We start from the raw sequence: 15,931 nt of genomic DNA on the forward strand, positions 1-15,931 counted from the left end.
AATGTTTGCTACACTTTATGGGGTAAAGAAAATCATGAGTCTAACACTGATTGCTTCCTCTATCCCATTTATACTTTCTATCACATTTATCATTATTGCTCTTTTTCAAAGATAGCTATTTTCCACACTGTCCTTATTTTAGGCATATTGTACGCAAACAATATATGCCATTATGTTGCTATTTTATATTACCTGTTTCAGCTTTTTAATAGGAGAGTTTATTCAAATTTGTTGTCTTTTTTTTTTTTTACCATTTTATGCTCTCTGGGCTATCCTGTCTTACACTCCCCTGACCCCACACCTTTTAGCTGCAGGTTAATAGTAAATAGTTAATAGTAGGATTTACTATTAACCTGTAGCTATCTATTACTAGTTTTTCTTTTAAACAAGTAGTTTTGAATTCTCTCTAAATGCCAAGCATTACAGAGTATCTACCATCCCTCTCCTCCACTGTCCCTTCACTAGGTAAGACTTCTGGCATACTTTTAGCCCTAATAATCTATCAAGTTTTGTTAGAATTACCTGGAATTTAAAGAATAATTTGACTGGAAGAGAATTCGGTGGTTGTGATTTTTAACCCCTCAGGATTCTGAAGACCTTCCTCAATCTCTTCTACTATTTATTGTTGTAGATGAGAAGTGAGAAACTGTTTGTTTTTCACCCTCTTGGCAGCTATCCTAATTCTCTCTATCTAATCAGCTGTTATTTTTCTTTGAGATTCAGAAATTCCTAGTGGGTTCTTCTTTAAATATTTATCTCTAGACCTAATGGACTCTTATAGGAAAAACTGTCTTATTTCCTTGATCACCATATCTTGCATCTCTTTTATACAAACCGGGCTGGGGGAGGGAGCGCCTGGCTCATGGGCCATAAGAGGCCCGAGAAACCATTTGGTCTGGCCCTGCCAAGGCAACTGCACGCAGGACTCAAAATTCAATAAACTTAGGAGCTTTTAACATAGCAACATACATTTATATTAAGCGAATCTATACTAATAAAAGGGTAATATGCTAATTAGACCTTCCGGACAAAGCCATGGTGGCGAGGCAGAGGCAGTTACGGGCGATCAGGCCGGAGGGGGAGGGGGGTGAGCAGGATGGCTGGGGGGAGCAGTTGGGGGTGAGAAGGCCGGCAGGCAGAGTGGCTAGGGGCAATCTGGCAGGCAGGCAGGTGAGTGGTTAGGAGGCAGCAGTCCCAGATTGCGAGAGGGATGTTCCCCAAGGGGTCCCAGATTGGAGAGAGTGCAGGCCGGGCTGAAGGACATCCCCCTCACACACACAAATTTTGTGCACCGGGCCACTAGTAATGTTATAAATATCCAATGGCCCTTGGCAGAAAAATGGTTCTCCACCCCTGATATAGACTATTCTTTTCTTCTAAATTACACAAACACTGAACTTTCCAGAGCAATTTTCCATGTTTCAGTTTTTCATTTCTTTGCCATCTGCTGGGCTGGATCCCACTTTGGCTTCATAAATCACTGACTTTGATCTTCAATATCTGCGCTACTGGGGCATATACTGAGGTGTGGTTTATCTTTGTTGTTAATCCTCACCTGAGGATATTTTTCCATTGATTATTAGAGAGAGTGGAAGGGAGGGGAGGAGATAGACACGTAGATTGGTTGTCTCCCGAATGTACCCCAACCAGGGCTGGGGACTGAGCCTGCAACCAAGGTATGTGCCCTTGACAGGAATCAGACCCAGGACCCTCAGTCCTTGGGCAGGCACTGTCCTCTGAGCCAAACTGGCGAGGGCCATTTACTGAGTTTTAAAATTGTGTCTACCATTGTTCTTTGTTTCTAACAACTGTTCTCCAAATGCTCGGTGGTCCACAGTGCTTGTTTCATGGATGTGAGCCTTCTCTAGAATTTCTTTAAGAGTTTTTTCCAATTTCTTGAATTAACTGTGTTTCACTGAGGATAATATACTTTTTGTAGGCTCTTTAAGGCCATTAAAAGTTCTTGGTTTCCTGACATTTAGACATCTATTGTAAACAAAGGCTTAGACTGGTAGCTTACATGGACTGTGCCTCAGACAGGTTGCTCTCCCCAACAGGTACACCCGGTGTGCAACATGGCCCCCGGGACTCCATGGCCCCCTTCGGCCTGGGTGTGAGAGCAGGCAGGGACGAGCTGGCAGCCAGACTGCCTCCAGGGTATGTGGGGGGACAGGGCAGCTGCAGTGGCCCCTGGGGGAGAGGGAGCAGAGGTCGGGCTCCGTGGTTTCTTCCTCCTTCCACACTTGCTGGGACAGGGCTGCTCTTCTCCTTGCTCTGCCCTAACACCTCACCAGACCCCTCGCTCTGCCTGCAGCTTTCCCAGCCTCTCTCTCTGCCAACACACCTACTGGCCCGGGAACCAAACCTTCTACTTGCTGCCTCACAGCCTGGAACTGTCTGAGCCTCTGCCAGGAAACTGCTTCCAGGAGTTTCCTTTTCTTTTTTATTGGATTTGTTTTTCTGATGGTCCAAGCCATCACATTCTCCAGGAACAGCTCCAGTTCAGCCCCACAGCAGGTACCCTTTCTCCTCACACCCTAGGTTTAATACTGTAACCAAAATAAGATGATGGGGAGGATGAAATCTATTTGTGGGACTCACTCCAACCACCATCTTTCAAATGGGCTAAGAAACGACTGTTAGCACTTTTTTTTCGGGAGTTTCCAGCAGTGTAGCATCAAAAAGGAAAAAAACAATAAGGTGGAGGGAGAAGCATTTTATTCTAAAAGGTGAACAATTCTAAATGAGGTCACATTTAAAATAAATGATATATAATTGAACAGAATAGTCACAGCTATCTAGACCCATTGCTACCCTTCATCACACTCTTACCTTTGACAGCGGAATGAGAAAATCTAATTTGTAGGAAAGGATAACTCTCGTGAGCAGCACCACAAACACCACATATGCCGAGTTCTCGAAGTCTGTTAACTGAACCTAGACAAGCAGGAGCCCAAAAGTTAGAGCAACCCACCACACAAGCAAGCCATTCCCCAACAAAGCCCTCCTTGGACCGCATCATCCCCCAGTTCCCCACCAGGGTCTGAGTCTGCTCACAATCTATTCTCAGAAATCAACCCCCCTTAGCTTCTGGACGTGCTCACTGTGTGCACACACTTGATCTGTATCGGTTTCCAGTTAATTTAGGAGCCTCTGCTAAGAGCGTCACAGGGTCATGGGCACTCAGGAGACGTGTGCGTGTGAGTTCGCTCCTGCTGATGCTCGTCTTACCTCCATGGGCCGGAATTCCACTCTCCATCCAATGTCTGAGTTTGGAGGAGGAGGCTTAAATCTCATTGTCTGCCAATTTGTGGACTGAATGTTCTATAATAAAAAAGGCAGAGAATAAAACCAACTTTCCACAGGCCCCAGAAAATATTAAGATGATCTGATAGTTAATGAGGGGAGACTGCTTGCTGTCCATACCTAATACTCTTCAATTTATAAGTACAAAAAGGTACAATTTAAGATTTTCTTGGAATGTGACCTGCTAGGAAAACAAACAGCAAGTGTTTAATAAAAGTTGGGTGATATGCCAGCAGCTCTGAAATAACTGATCAGGTTATTTTTATGTAGCATGCTTGAACTTTTCACCATGCTGCAAACAAGAGAAAATACAGAATAAGAAATTTAGAACTGGAGATATAACCTGTAAGAATCATAATAAAAGTACCTTGAACCAATTTAAAACTTGTCTTGGTTCTTTACTGCACTGGATAATGAAAGGCATGTGAGGTTTCCACTGGCCAATTTCTCACAGACACAGAAAACTGCCTCCGACTTGGTTAGTGAGATAAAAATGCATTTAAAACAGGAACTACCTCAAAATGGTCAGACTCATTGGCATCATCCAGGTGTATTTTCTCTTCAAACAGAGTCAGCGGGTCTCTGATAAAGAGATGAGCAACATGCTGGGCCAGGAGGTGGTCAATGCCTGCAAAGAGAGGTTGCACTGGACTCACTACACAGCTCAAGACTCCACTGTCCTCTAAGTCCCAAAGGAAGACGGACAGCTCGGAGGTTGAAGAGCGGGTGTCTAGAAGCTCAGGCAATGGCTGGTGTGTTCGGTAACTCATGTCACCCAGGACCTTATCCTACGGGCCCTGGGGAAGCGCCGGAGTTTCACTCGCTACTTACACAATGCCTGTTGGGGCACTGGTGGGGACCTAGATACAGACCTCCAAAGTAAGTTCCTTTTGCTAAAAGTCAAGAAGATCTCACAAGTATTTGGAACTTGAAACTTTAGGAACAAGCAGCCTCCTAAGAAAAGTTAGAGACTTCACACTAAAAACAGAAACCAGACCAGGAGTCAGCAAAAAAAGTTTAAAAGAGTTTTGAAGAACTAAAGGCGTACAGTCAAATCTAGGAAAAAAAGCATGGATGCTCACCTTCCTGCAACAGCTGCTCGTAGATTTCTTTATCTATTGTCAAGTCGATGTCATTGTATTTCTCTCCACACTCAGACAGATAACTGTCTATTGAATCATATCGGGATTTACTAATCCTATAGTTATTGTTCTTCAGTGGCTAAAATTTAAAAAATGTGAATGAATGCCATATAAAATCACTTGGAAATAAACTAATGCCCCAAATAATTACATTAAAATGCCGTATGTTTTTATATATAATGATTATATAAAAATGTCTAACCTTAACATAAGACTCTGAAAAATAAGTTACACTGAAAAGTAATATTAGGGAAAATTATATTTAAAAAGCCTGGATAAATTAAGTAGCCTTTTTTTCCCCCCCTCATTTTTAAGTAGCCTTTTTGCCTGATGATTTAAATATACCTTAACTTTTTTCTTTTTTAAAGCACATCACCTTCATTCTTACTAAGTTTCAAAAATAAATGCCAAGATTGACAGCAAAATAATTAATAAAAAGCCTATACTGTAAAAGAAAACTATCAAAATGATTTCTCCTTTGAAGGTCGTTTATTTTTAGAAAGCATGTTCAACAATTTATGAGCAATTGCATGAAGAGCAGAGCAGCAGTAGTGTGCCCTGGTTCAGAACATCAGAATTACTTGGGGGGGCTCCTTTAAAAACACCTATGTCAAGGTTCCAGTCCTGGAAAACTTATTAAAGGTCTGAGATGGGCCAGGGGTCTATTTTTAAAGATCTCCAGAGGTGGTTCTGATGGATAGTCTTGTTTGGAGAAATGCAAGGTCACAGTTCAAGAGGCAAACAAGAGGCACTAACTGACCCTTATAAGGCAAAACCTAACCCTTCATATGGGGCAAAAAAATCTTTGACAACAGAGTATACTTTCCACGGCAGAAAGCATCATATACAAAGCACTCATGTAGCGCCAAAAAGCATTTGGTAAAAACAGCCATCAGCAATGACTGCCAAAATATTAAAAACAAAAACAAAAAAAAATACACTATTAATTTTAGAAGATAAAATACAGATTTCAACAAATGATGAAAATTAAAACCCCACCCAAACCAAATCACATTTCCACATATTCACCCCAGAACAAACACTATAAAGCCAAAGACCACAAAGATAGGTTTATAACCGATGAATTTCTTCCCATGTGTGACTCAAGATAAAAATTTGAGGGAAACTTCAAAATCACAAGTAGTTATTACAATAGCTCTGGTTGATCTGCTTGATATAAAAAGGCTATGAAGGAAAAATCATTCCCACCTCCAGTCCTCTCTCCTCCCGAGTTCTATCATCTACAGATGCAGAAATCACGCCCCAGCGACAATCAACGTCTGACACATAGCCTCGGTAAAAAGGAGACGCAGCACTCAAAGCCATCTAAAAACAAACAGAAGTCAGCACCTGCAGGTTCAAAATGTCACGTTCATGCTGAAAAAAGCTCCATGCAGTTATCTCTGGACACGAAGAATCAGTTATGCAACACAGCTCTACTGCACTATCTGTGCCTGTTTCTCATAGTGGAATACCCCAGGAGTGACTTAAATCCCTGGATCTGGTACATTTAACATCCTCTCTCTAATGTGAGGACATGAAGGATGGAAGAGGGAAGATGGCTATACTGGAACTTAACACTTTAGCACATAAATGACTTACTAGCAACAGTAACCGTCTACAGCTTAGACTTAGTCCACTGGTTCTTAATCTACATATTATCTGGGTTAGTTCATTTCTGAATGAAGTCTTAAATGGACTTAACTAGCACACTCAGCAAATTTCGCACATGCGGTCTTTATTCTATGCAAAGAAGAATTTAAAGTAAGATATGATTTCTACTTACGACAATTGGGCAGATAGTGGCCAACTGATCATACAGGTATCTAGCCTCGGAAATGCTGCAGGCTTGGAACGTTACCTGTGTAAGAACTGCAAGTTATTAACAACAAAGAATTATTAACATCCTCCCCAAGGAGTGAAGTCTGAGAAGAAGACTGAAGAAGGGAAGGGCCTGGTAGGTAATGGTCATTCCATTGACGAAACGTTTAATACAGGAGTTTGTTTAAAAGCTTGTCCTAGATGAATTTTGCTAGAAAGTGGTATTTAATCATGTTCAAAACCAACATAAATAAGATTTTAAAAGTCGATAAAAATAAGACATTAGATAAATGATAAAGTTCATTAAGGCATTTCCTCTTCTACTGGTTTCTTTCAAGAGCTTCCCTTTCACTTCAGTTGGCTGAGAGGTTACATGCATTTTGGTAAAAAGGGGACTTGGAGATACCGAGGATGGGTTTCAGAGTGCACTGGTGGCAGCATGAGGAACAGCTTGGAAGGGGCAAGACTGGAGGAAGGCAGAGAAGTTCAAATGCTGCAACCGCCTAAGAAAAAGTTGAGCACACTGGAACAGGCAGCCAGCTCTGGTGGCCACAGGGTAGAGAGAGTGAGGGTGTGACTTAGCACTTGGCTTGGGTGCTCCCAGGACAGACAGGAAGAAGAGGCAAAGGCTTACGGAGCCAAGGACAGACAGACAAAGAAAGCTGCCCTGTAAGTGGCTGGGTCCAGAACTGGTGCCTAGAAGAAAAACCTGGGCTGGAGAAATATTTGGGGAGTAGGCTCAGATGATGTCCCGAAGATGGGCAGATCACCTAGAGCAGTGGTTCTGAACCTTCTGGCCCTATAAATACAGTTCCTCATGTTGTGACCCAACCATAAAATTATTTTTGTTGCTACTTCATAGCTGTAATGTTGCTACTGTTATGAATTGTAATGTAAATATCTGATATGCAGGATGGTCTTAGGCGACCCCTGTGAAAAGGTCATTCGACCGCCAAAGGGGTCTTGACCCACAGGTTGAGAACCGCTGACCTAGAGAGTCTGCACATGATGGGTAAGTAGGACATTTAAGAGTTAGGCAGAGAAAAAGATCACATAATGATTAGTACAAATCCTCCACAAATAACTACTAAAAAGAATCTAAAAAAATTTTCTACCTTTTTTGGGGTAGGACACTGGGAGCAGTGGATGGAAGCAAGGGATATAAATTGTGGTTGTGCTGGCACATCTGCATTAACTGCAAATTGGGAACAGTTCTAATTTCCTGTCACTGTTATTTAATAACTAGTGGCCTGGCGCACAAAATTTGTGCACATTAAAAGGGAATTAGAGGAAATATTTGAATATTGCTATTTGCCCTTTCTCTATAATAGAAGTGTCAGAGATGAAAGAAAATTAGTAAAATGTATATGAAACTCTCCCTCCTGTCAGAGCCTGGGGTGCGCCATGGGACCCAGAGTCAAGTCCCCGCACACCCGCGTGTGCCTTGAAATCGCGCTGAGACCCAGACCCCGGCCGGCCCCACCCCCATCAAGCCCTGCATGGCGGGGGCGCAGCCTCAGGTCCCCCGGCCCCAGCACGAGGGCGTGACAATCATTTGCACATTAGCACTTTATTATATAGGATTATATAGGACTAGAGGCCTGGTGCACAAAAATACATGCACTTGGGGAGGGGGGCTGTCTCTCAGTCCAGGAGCCCTCAGGGGAATTCTGACTGACGGCTTAGGCCCTCTCCCCACCAGGAGTGGGCCTAAGCCGCAGTCTGGCCTCCCTCTGCAGGAGGCGACTGAGCAGGCCAATCAGGGGATGGCGAGTGGCCGGCCCCAACCCCATCGCCCCGCCACTGCTGCCACCCGTGGCCTCCCTCTGCAGGAGGCGACCAGGTGGGTCGATCAGGGGACGGCACCGGCCGACAAGCGGCCAGCCCCGCCCCCCCCCCATCACCCCTCCACCACCACTACTCACTGCCACCCGCCCACCACCGTTCCCTCCCTCTGTCCACTGGCATGCACCTTGGCTGGCCTGGCACTGCCTGCTCACCCGCCCCACTTCTGCCGACCAGTTGTTCTGCTGTTTGGTCAATTTGCATATTACACTTTTATTATATAGGATGACAATTTGAATTTAATGTTGGCACAGGAAATTACTTAAATTGCTTAATACTTGAAATAGCTAAACCAACATGTTAGTTCCAATAGTTTTAGCCAGGTCTCAACTTTGCATTCTTAAAAGCCAAGAACTGCTGTTGGAGTCACAGGTGCACCTGCTGACTCACAGTGGCATCTCAGGTCAGTGTGGTGACTATAGAAAACAATCTTTCAGACAGGTTACTGTGTCCTGATCTCCCTACACTTCCTATGCTAAGGCTATGTTTTCAGTAAAATGTAATAATTCACCAGCCATTACAGATTAATTCAACACAGAGAAGAGCTGAGTCAGAGACATCAACGAATAAGAGTATCAAAGGTTAAAACAGATAAAGATTGAGTAGGGCTGGCAACTAGGTCACTGATAACAAGAAGGAGGGTAGTTTCTGGAAAGAGGCAGAAACTCGGAAATTAGTCTGTGCTGGGTAAGGGTTAAATGAGAAGTGAGGAGATGGGGGAGGGTGCACAAAGTATTTACTCACTTATCTGCTATGACCCCACCACAGAAACCTCCAGCACAGCAGGGATGTCTATGACAAGTGTGAAGAACAGTGTCTGACACCTACTTAGTATAATAGATATTTATTACATTTATATAGTATCTTGAAGGAATGAGGGTGTTATAGAGGGAAACACATGGGCAAAGGTAAGTTTTATTTTAATAAAATGGTGAGATACTTGAAAAACTGTGACCCCACAGGCCAAATTCACATGGATTGAGATTATAAGCACCTAAATGTTCCCCAAGTATTTTGACTGCTGAATTCTTTTGAACAGACTTCTCTACTTTACTTAGGTCCTATTCAGCACTTCTGGAAATTTTAGCGTGTGTCTGTGACTTTTGTTCTTAAAAAGATAGTACAGTGAGCATTGTTTCTTTTCAGTTTTGTGACTGGGTTCTGTTAACTGGCCTACTGCATACTAGCCCATCCACAGGCAGATCCTGGGAAAGCCAACCCTAGACGAGTTAGAAAATTAGCACCTGGAATTCAATAGCTGCGTTACAACAGCACAGCGACTTATTCTAAATCCACTTACTATCTTCCTTACTCTAGAGCTGATACCATCGTTACCAAACCAAATGCAACATCACTGCAGATAAAGGCTTAGTGGAGAAAGGAAAAAAGTTCTAATACCTTAAAAAGGTGTAAATATATGAACAGTTGGCTTCTGGTATCCATTTAAAGTATATAAAGAAGAGAAGCAATGTCACCAGGAAACTGATGAGAGGGGAAAAATGAGTGTATGAAAAATACCAGTAGATGTTAAAAACCTAAATATTTAATCTGAAATTTATCTAGGCCCAGCTGGTGTAGTTCAGTGGTTGAGCTTTGACCTATGACCCAGGAGGTCATGGTTAGATTCCCGTTCAGGGCACATGCCCGGGTTGTGGGCTCGATCCCCTACAGGGGCTTGCAGGAGGCAGCCAACTGATGATTCTCTCTCATCATTGATCTTTCTATCTCTTTCTCCCTTCCTCTCTGAAATCAATACAAGTATATTTAAAATTTATCTAGAACCCAGTTTAAAGCCACATGATTTTCTGGGGTGTGGGGAGACCTCTTACAACACACAGGAACTTACTGACATGAACTCATTAAATGATTACTGAAAAGCTCCCAAGAGTCATTTTTGAATGTGGTTAAATGATTTGTCTTGTAAATTTTCCATTAATCTTCAATTACTTTTTAAACATTTTTTCTGCTTTACCGTAATAAGCAGTTGCTAGTGTTCCACTAAAGAGATTCACAGCAGGAAACTGTGCTGATTTGTGGAAGTTGTTTCTGCCACAACTTCACATCTGTGCCACACACTTCACATCTGTGCCAATTTTTTCAGTACTGACACTGGGTATTGGAAGTGCCATTGAGAAAAAGAAACTTAATCTTAAACCCATGACAAAGCTTAAATTGGATAGAAAACTATATCTACCAGCAATAAAAATGTGGCTGGTAGATACCAGGAGACTGCATTTATTTGTAAAAATACAGCATTTCAAGGGAAAGAATAGCCCTTTGGAACAGAACAACTGCGATGTCCCTGGCGAAACACCCTGGTTTAATATTAAACCAAAAAAAGGCAAGCGGTTCTCCCACAGCACCAATAGAGTTTTAAAGCCGTGCACTGTGAGTTCTAGAGCTTAATGGTTCTCTTTGGAAATATTTGTAATTAAGATAGGGAGGCAGATAAGCAGTTAACAGTCAAAAGGTCTCTTTTTTATGAAGTGCGGCCATGTGTAAGGAAACTTTCTGGCCTGTTTATTTGGAAGCCACATATTTTATACTACCTATGGAAGTCAGGAAAAGCAGGAGAAAACTGTACCCTTGGCCATGGTTACTGAAACACATTTAGCACGGAAAACTCGGACCCTAGCAGCCGATTTTGATTCCACATAGCTGAGAAAATAAACGCATTAGAGATATGTGCAGGAAGGTGTGTGCCTGTGCTGCAGCTGTTTGAGATGATGGGGAGGCTGGTTTCCCGGCCCCTGTGTCGAAAGTGCTCAGGCTGGAGGTCCAGGGGCCCTTATGTGGGGACAATGCCTGGTGCTGCTTCAAGAACACTGTTTCTAATCAGCTGAAATAATGAGACCTAGATAAAATCTCCTTAAATAACAAGAGGCTCCCTTTTCTTTGATTTTTTTCAAATTTTTAACTCTTGTTCTGAGAGGATTTTAAATAAAGATTAAAATAAATACTTGTGTTCATAAAAACAATGAAATAAATAATAGCTTGGAGTCAGACCTAGCAGAGGCCTTAATATAAACCCTTCTTTAAACTGAGAAAACAGGCCAAAAAAAGTGAAGGAAGTTACCCAAATACCAGAGTAGCCAGGCCCTGCGCTGCCTGAGGAGTCCCGGGCTCTGCCCCCCAGGCCCTAAGTGAGCCTGGGCACAGTCCCTGCCAGGGGCTCTGTGATCTGATTAGGTCAGAAAGGCTGTTCTACCTCCTGTGTAACTCAGCCAGGGGCAGGACAAACTCAGGCTGTTTTCTTTTTATGCTGCCAGGTGGCCTCACATGAATATAAAGATTTAAAGTCCAAACAGTCCTTCCCTTGATGACAAAATCACTGGAATGCATCCATTAGACTTCACTTTCAGAAACAAGAGATTTAAGCCATGTTTATAACCTCAAAGCTACACTGTCGCTAGATGGCAGCAAAAATCAGGCTTATAGAAAGAACAGAGACAGTGACCGGGAACAGTTCACATTTTATGTTAACAACTACGCATCCCTGTAGTGAAAGGCAGATTCCGTCAATTCTCTGTCAAGAGATCGTTTCCAACGAATTTACTAAAATAACTTCACTAGTTTTCAGAAAAGCATACTAGCTACCATTTCAACTGACTAAATATGCTTTTTAAAGCGGAAACACAAACCTATAAAGGACAGAAGTCATAGAAGTGGGTGAGGGCACTCGCCTCTCCCTTGAGCTAGTACCTGAAGACAGCAATTGCCCATCCCAAATCCCATGGCATCCATGTAGATGTGATCTGGCTTTGAAGCCTTGGCCGCCTCGTCATCCTCAGGAAATTTTTCTATAAACGGAGACGGTGTGTTCTTATCTTTAAATACTGTATTTAAAAAAAAAAAGGAATGGGTGAGAGCCAAGGATTAAACAACAACTCCACAGGAACCTCTCCCACCCGCCACCCCTGTGGACTCACTTGGTGCATTGATGACTACCTTTTCTCCTCTCCTGTGCCGGATATTTCTGGTTAGGGTGCTGAAACAGACAACCAAACGCCGTCCATCAGTCCCATCGGTACCAAAGACCCATTATGTAAAAGAAAATTTGATCATATACAAGTAAATGAATGAAATCCTGTACCTTCAAACTAATTCTGAGGCCACTCTGTAGATAATTTATATGGATCAAGATACTCTGAGAGATTCTCTGAAAAAGGGCTTTACATTAATACCACTCCCCTGAGCGCTTACTCAAGACTGCCATTCTCTCCCCTGCTTAACCCCTGCTCCTAACTCAGTGTTTGGAGTCCGCATGGTCTGGTCTCACCCTGCACCTCTAACACTTCCCACATTACCAAGCCTTTAACCAAACTTTAGTGCTTGCTCTCCCAGGCATCTCTGGAGCCCCAAGACCTCATTACTGCTGCTCCCAACCTGCAGCTTTAATACTTATCCTCTAGACCTGTGATGTCTAATCTAGGAGCTACCAAGCAAATGTGGCTACTGAGCACCTGAAGTGTAGCTAGTCCTGATAAAAATATGCTGGGAGGAGAAAAATACACACCAGATTTTGACAACTTAAGTACAAAAAAATTTCATATTAATACTTTAAAAGTAGATTATAAGGTGAAATAATATTTTAGATATATAGAGTTAAATAAAATATATTATAAAGCCAAGTCTACATTTTTAACTTTTTAAATGTGGCTACTAGAAAATTTAAACTAACATCCTGTTGGAGAGTGCCGCTGTAGACTCAGTGCCACCGCCTCACGAGCCTGCATGGATCCTCTCCGTCAGAAGCACCTGCTCTCTCCCAGGAGGATCCCTGCACTCCCATTTTCTTTTTTTAATCTCACCAGAGGATATGTTTATATTGACTTTGTTAGAGAGAAAGGGAGAAACAACAATCAGTTGCCCCTTATATGCGCCCCAATCGAGGATTGAACCCACAACCTAGGTATGTATGTGCCCCGAATGGCAATCTAACCTGCAACCTTTTGGTGTGCAGGATGATGCTCTAACCAACAGAGCCACTGGCCAGGGCAATGCTACCATTTTTTTTTTTTTAACAGAGTCATAATCTATCTTTTCTTGCAGCTGAATATCTCTTTTCTCCTTCGCACACTCTAACATTTGAAGTTGGGAACTATGTCTATAAATCTTTGTCTCCCCCACAAAAACTTTGCAGACCTCTTAAAAATGAATACTGACAAGTCCCAACATCCCTAACTCTAGGTCAGGCGCCAGGTTCAGGATGAAGGGTGAGACTCAGGGTACAAAGCTATTAGACTGGTGTGGGCCCTGAAGCAACTTAAACCCAAGAATTAAACACAAAAAGACCTAGAACAGTGGTCGGCAAACTCATTAGTCAACAGAGCCAAATATCAACAGTACGACGATTGAAATTTCTTTTGAGAGCCAAATTTTTAAAACTATATAGGTAGGTACATTGTTATTAACTTAATTAGGGTACTCCTAAGGCTTAGGAAGAGCCACACTCAAGGGGCCAAAGAGCCCCTGTTTGTTATGGGGTGGGGCCACAACATTAGTAACAAAGAAACAGAATTTCCAAAGGATGAAGCCCAGAAATCAGGATTTTAAAAAGATTCCCAGGTGATTCTAATGTGCAGCCAAGGTTGAGAACCACTATAATAGAACAAAAGGTGGAGAGTGCCTATTATATGCAGATGTACATAATTTACCTTATTACCAGGGTATACAGAATGGGAAGAACAGATCACACAGATACTGGTGGTAACTTAGAGGGGAACAAGGTAGAAATAACTACGGGAAAGCTTCCCAAAATAGGTGTTTACAGAACTAGGATGGAAAAGAATCTGCTCACTAAAGGAGAAGACAGTGGCTAAGTTAATGACTTTAAGATGAGTTGGAAATGGGCAAGTCAAACCTGGCCCCAGAAGCAATAATCAAGCAGCCTTGGGCACACAGCAGGTGTGTGTGTGTATATGTATATGTGTGTGTGTGTGTGTGTGTGTTTGTATTATATATATTGTCTTTTCTGGTTAATTACAGAGGGAGCCAGAATTCAGCAAATGCTTGAAAAGGATTCCCGGGCAGGCCTATCATCCTCTCAGAAGGCAGAGATCTGAGTGAGGGGCACCTGTATTTAAACACAAAGCTATACTCACCTAAAGCGGGGATGCTTGTTTATTGCTTCATCGGGAAAGAAGAGGGACCTGGAAGCTCCTCCTTCGACTGGGTTGGGTTTGAACTCAGGCAGGGTGAACCCAGGACAGCCTAATCTAGAACAAATTGAGTTAATTATGCCTCGTCATCATTGCACCTGTTAAAATACCTAGCCTCTATCATTCCCTTTTTCAGAGGGTCAAGCACACAAATGGTTTGTAAATATTATGCTCCATTACAACCACGCCTTTGCTTTTCTTATTCACCAAGATCTTCTTTTGTGATTCCAGCCCTTTACTAACCTCATCAGAGAACTTCGTTCACTCATGGCCCACAGAACACGCTCTAGAGCAGCGGTCGCCAACCGGTGCTCCGAGGGCCACTGGTGGTCCGTGAGGTCCGAAAGGTTGGCGACCGCTGCTCTAGAGAAGGCCCACTTGCATCCTGCCCATCTCTTCATTTAATAGCATCAACCCAGGGGTTATAGGTGCCCCCTATCCAGCTTCTGAGGCTTCCGCTTTTACTAGCTCTAAACTCTCAGCTTATCTGTTGACCCTTATACTGACACTGCCCCAACCCCCTGATAAGCTTTGCCTGAATCTGAAAGGGGTCTCCTGTTTTTTGCCTCTGCAGGTCACTTCACAAATCCTTCAAGATTAGATTAAGTAGTGTCTCCACTGGTGTCCCCATCCACCCCTGAGATCTCTCTCCGAGGTCTGAAACCCAACCCTATTATCTACTTGACCTAAAGAAGAGTTTTAGTTCCCACACAGAAAAGGGAAGCTCTGTATGCATCCCTGATCGGAACGCTCCAATTCCACCTCACTTGCCGTCACACCACCTGTTCTTTGAGTTAAGAATTTTAAGGTCAATGGTAAGTGTGCTGTGAGGGAGGACAAAGACGATCAAGTTAGTGAAAGCCACACAAGGGAGGCTCTTGTCAGGCTATCGATCAGTGGTAGGAAACTTGGCTGAGAGCCAAGACTAGCCCCCACGCCTCACTTCCCCGTGAGAACAATTGAATTTGCTGATCTTATCTAGCAAATAGTTCCCAGGGTTGCTGGAACTCCTGCGGCACATGCCCTGTGCGTTAGGTTGAGTCCTTTAGGGGAGTGACAAGTGTACACAGGGCATTCTCCGCCAGGGTGTTGATCTGGGGGTCAGAGCTCAGATCCTCAGACTCCTACACAGCTCTGCTTTGCTTCTGGACCAGCACCCCCACAGAACCTCCTGCCAAGACGGCCCCATTAACACCTGCGCTGTCCAATCTCAGCATGTGGCCACTAGCCACAGGGGACCCCTGAGAGCTGGACTGCAGCAGTGTGATTGGGGAACGGAATTCTTCATTCCCTGTAAGTTTGATTAAACTCAAATTGTCATATGACCATTGTTTTGGACTACACTTCCACACTATAAAATTTTTGCCTCTTTACAGAGAGAAAAATCATACTGTTTACACTTATGAAACCAAGTACTATTTTTACTGTTGATCCCAAAATAAAACCTTCCTTATCATTTACTATAGATGTAAGGTGAAGTTCTACAACTTCTACAACTAAATATTATTCTTGTTTTGTTTTCAAGTCCAAAACATACAGTAGACTTTTTAGAAAACTTATTTCATTGTCTCAACTCCCCCTCATAATGACTTACGAAGCTAGATCTTAAAAACAAAGGGGGCAGGGGTGGCAATGGTTCCATACAGAGCCATTATC

General features: G+C 43.0%; 1 protein-coding gene across 1 annotated transcript in view; it reads right to left on the reverse strand.

Moving 5' to 3' along the window:
* GCLC (glutamate-cysteine ligase catalytic subunit) overlaps window positions 1-15,931 on the reverse strand; it is a 46,218-nt gene that overhangs the window by 3,416 nt on the left and 26,871 nt on the right. Inside the window, exons 4-12 of the mRNA XM_014459643.2 lie at window positions 14,219-14,332; window positions 12,044-12,102; window positions 11,817-11,950; window positions 6,235-6,309; window positions 5,658-5,774; window positions 4,389-4,527; window positions 3,822-3,934; window positions 3,232-3,324; window positions 2,829-2,937 (exon numbers count right to left, since the gene is read on the reverse strand). Coding sequence (XP_014315129.1) covers window positions 2,829-2,937; window positions 3,232-3,324; window positions 3,822-3,934; window positions 4,389-4,527; window positions 5,658-5,774; window positions 6,235-6,309; window positions 11,817-11,950; window positions 12,044-12,102; window positions 14,219-14,332 — 953 coding nt within the window. The remainder of the gene's footprint in view (window positions 1-2,828; window positions 2,938-3,231; window positions 3,325-3,821; window positions 3,935-4,388; window positions 4,528-5,657; window positions 5,775-6,234; window positions 6,310-11,816; window positions 11,951-12,043; window positions 12,103-14,218; window positions 14,333-15,931) is intronic.

This window comes from Myotis lucifugus, unplaced genomic scaffold, assembly GCF_000147115.1.
Source record: "Myotis lucifugus unplaced genomic scaffold, Myoluc2.0 scaffold_111, whole genome shotgun sequence".
NCBI classification, from domain to species: Eukaryota; Metazoa; Chordata; class Mammalia; order Chiroptera; family Vespertilionidae; genus Myotis; species Myotis lucifugus.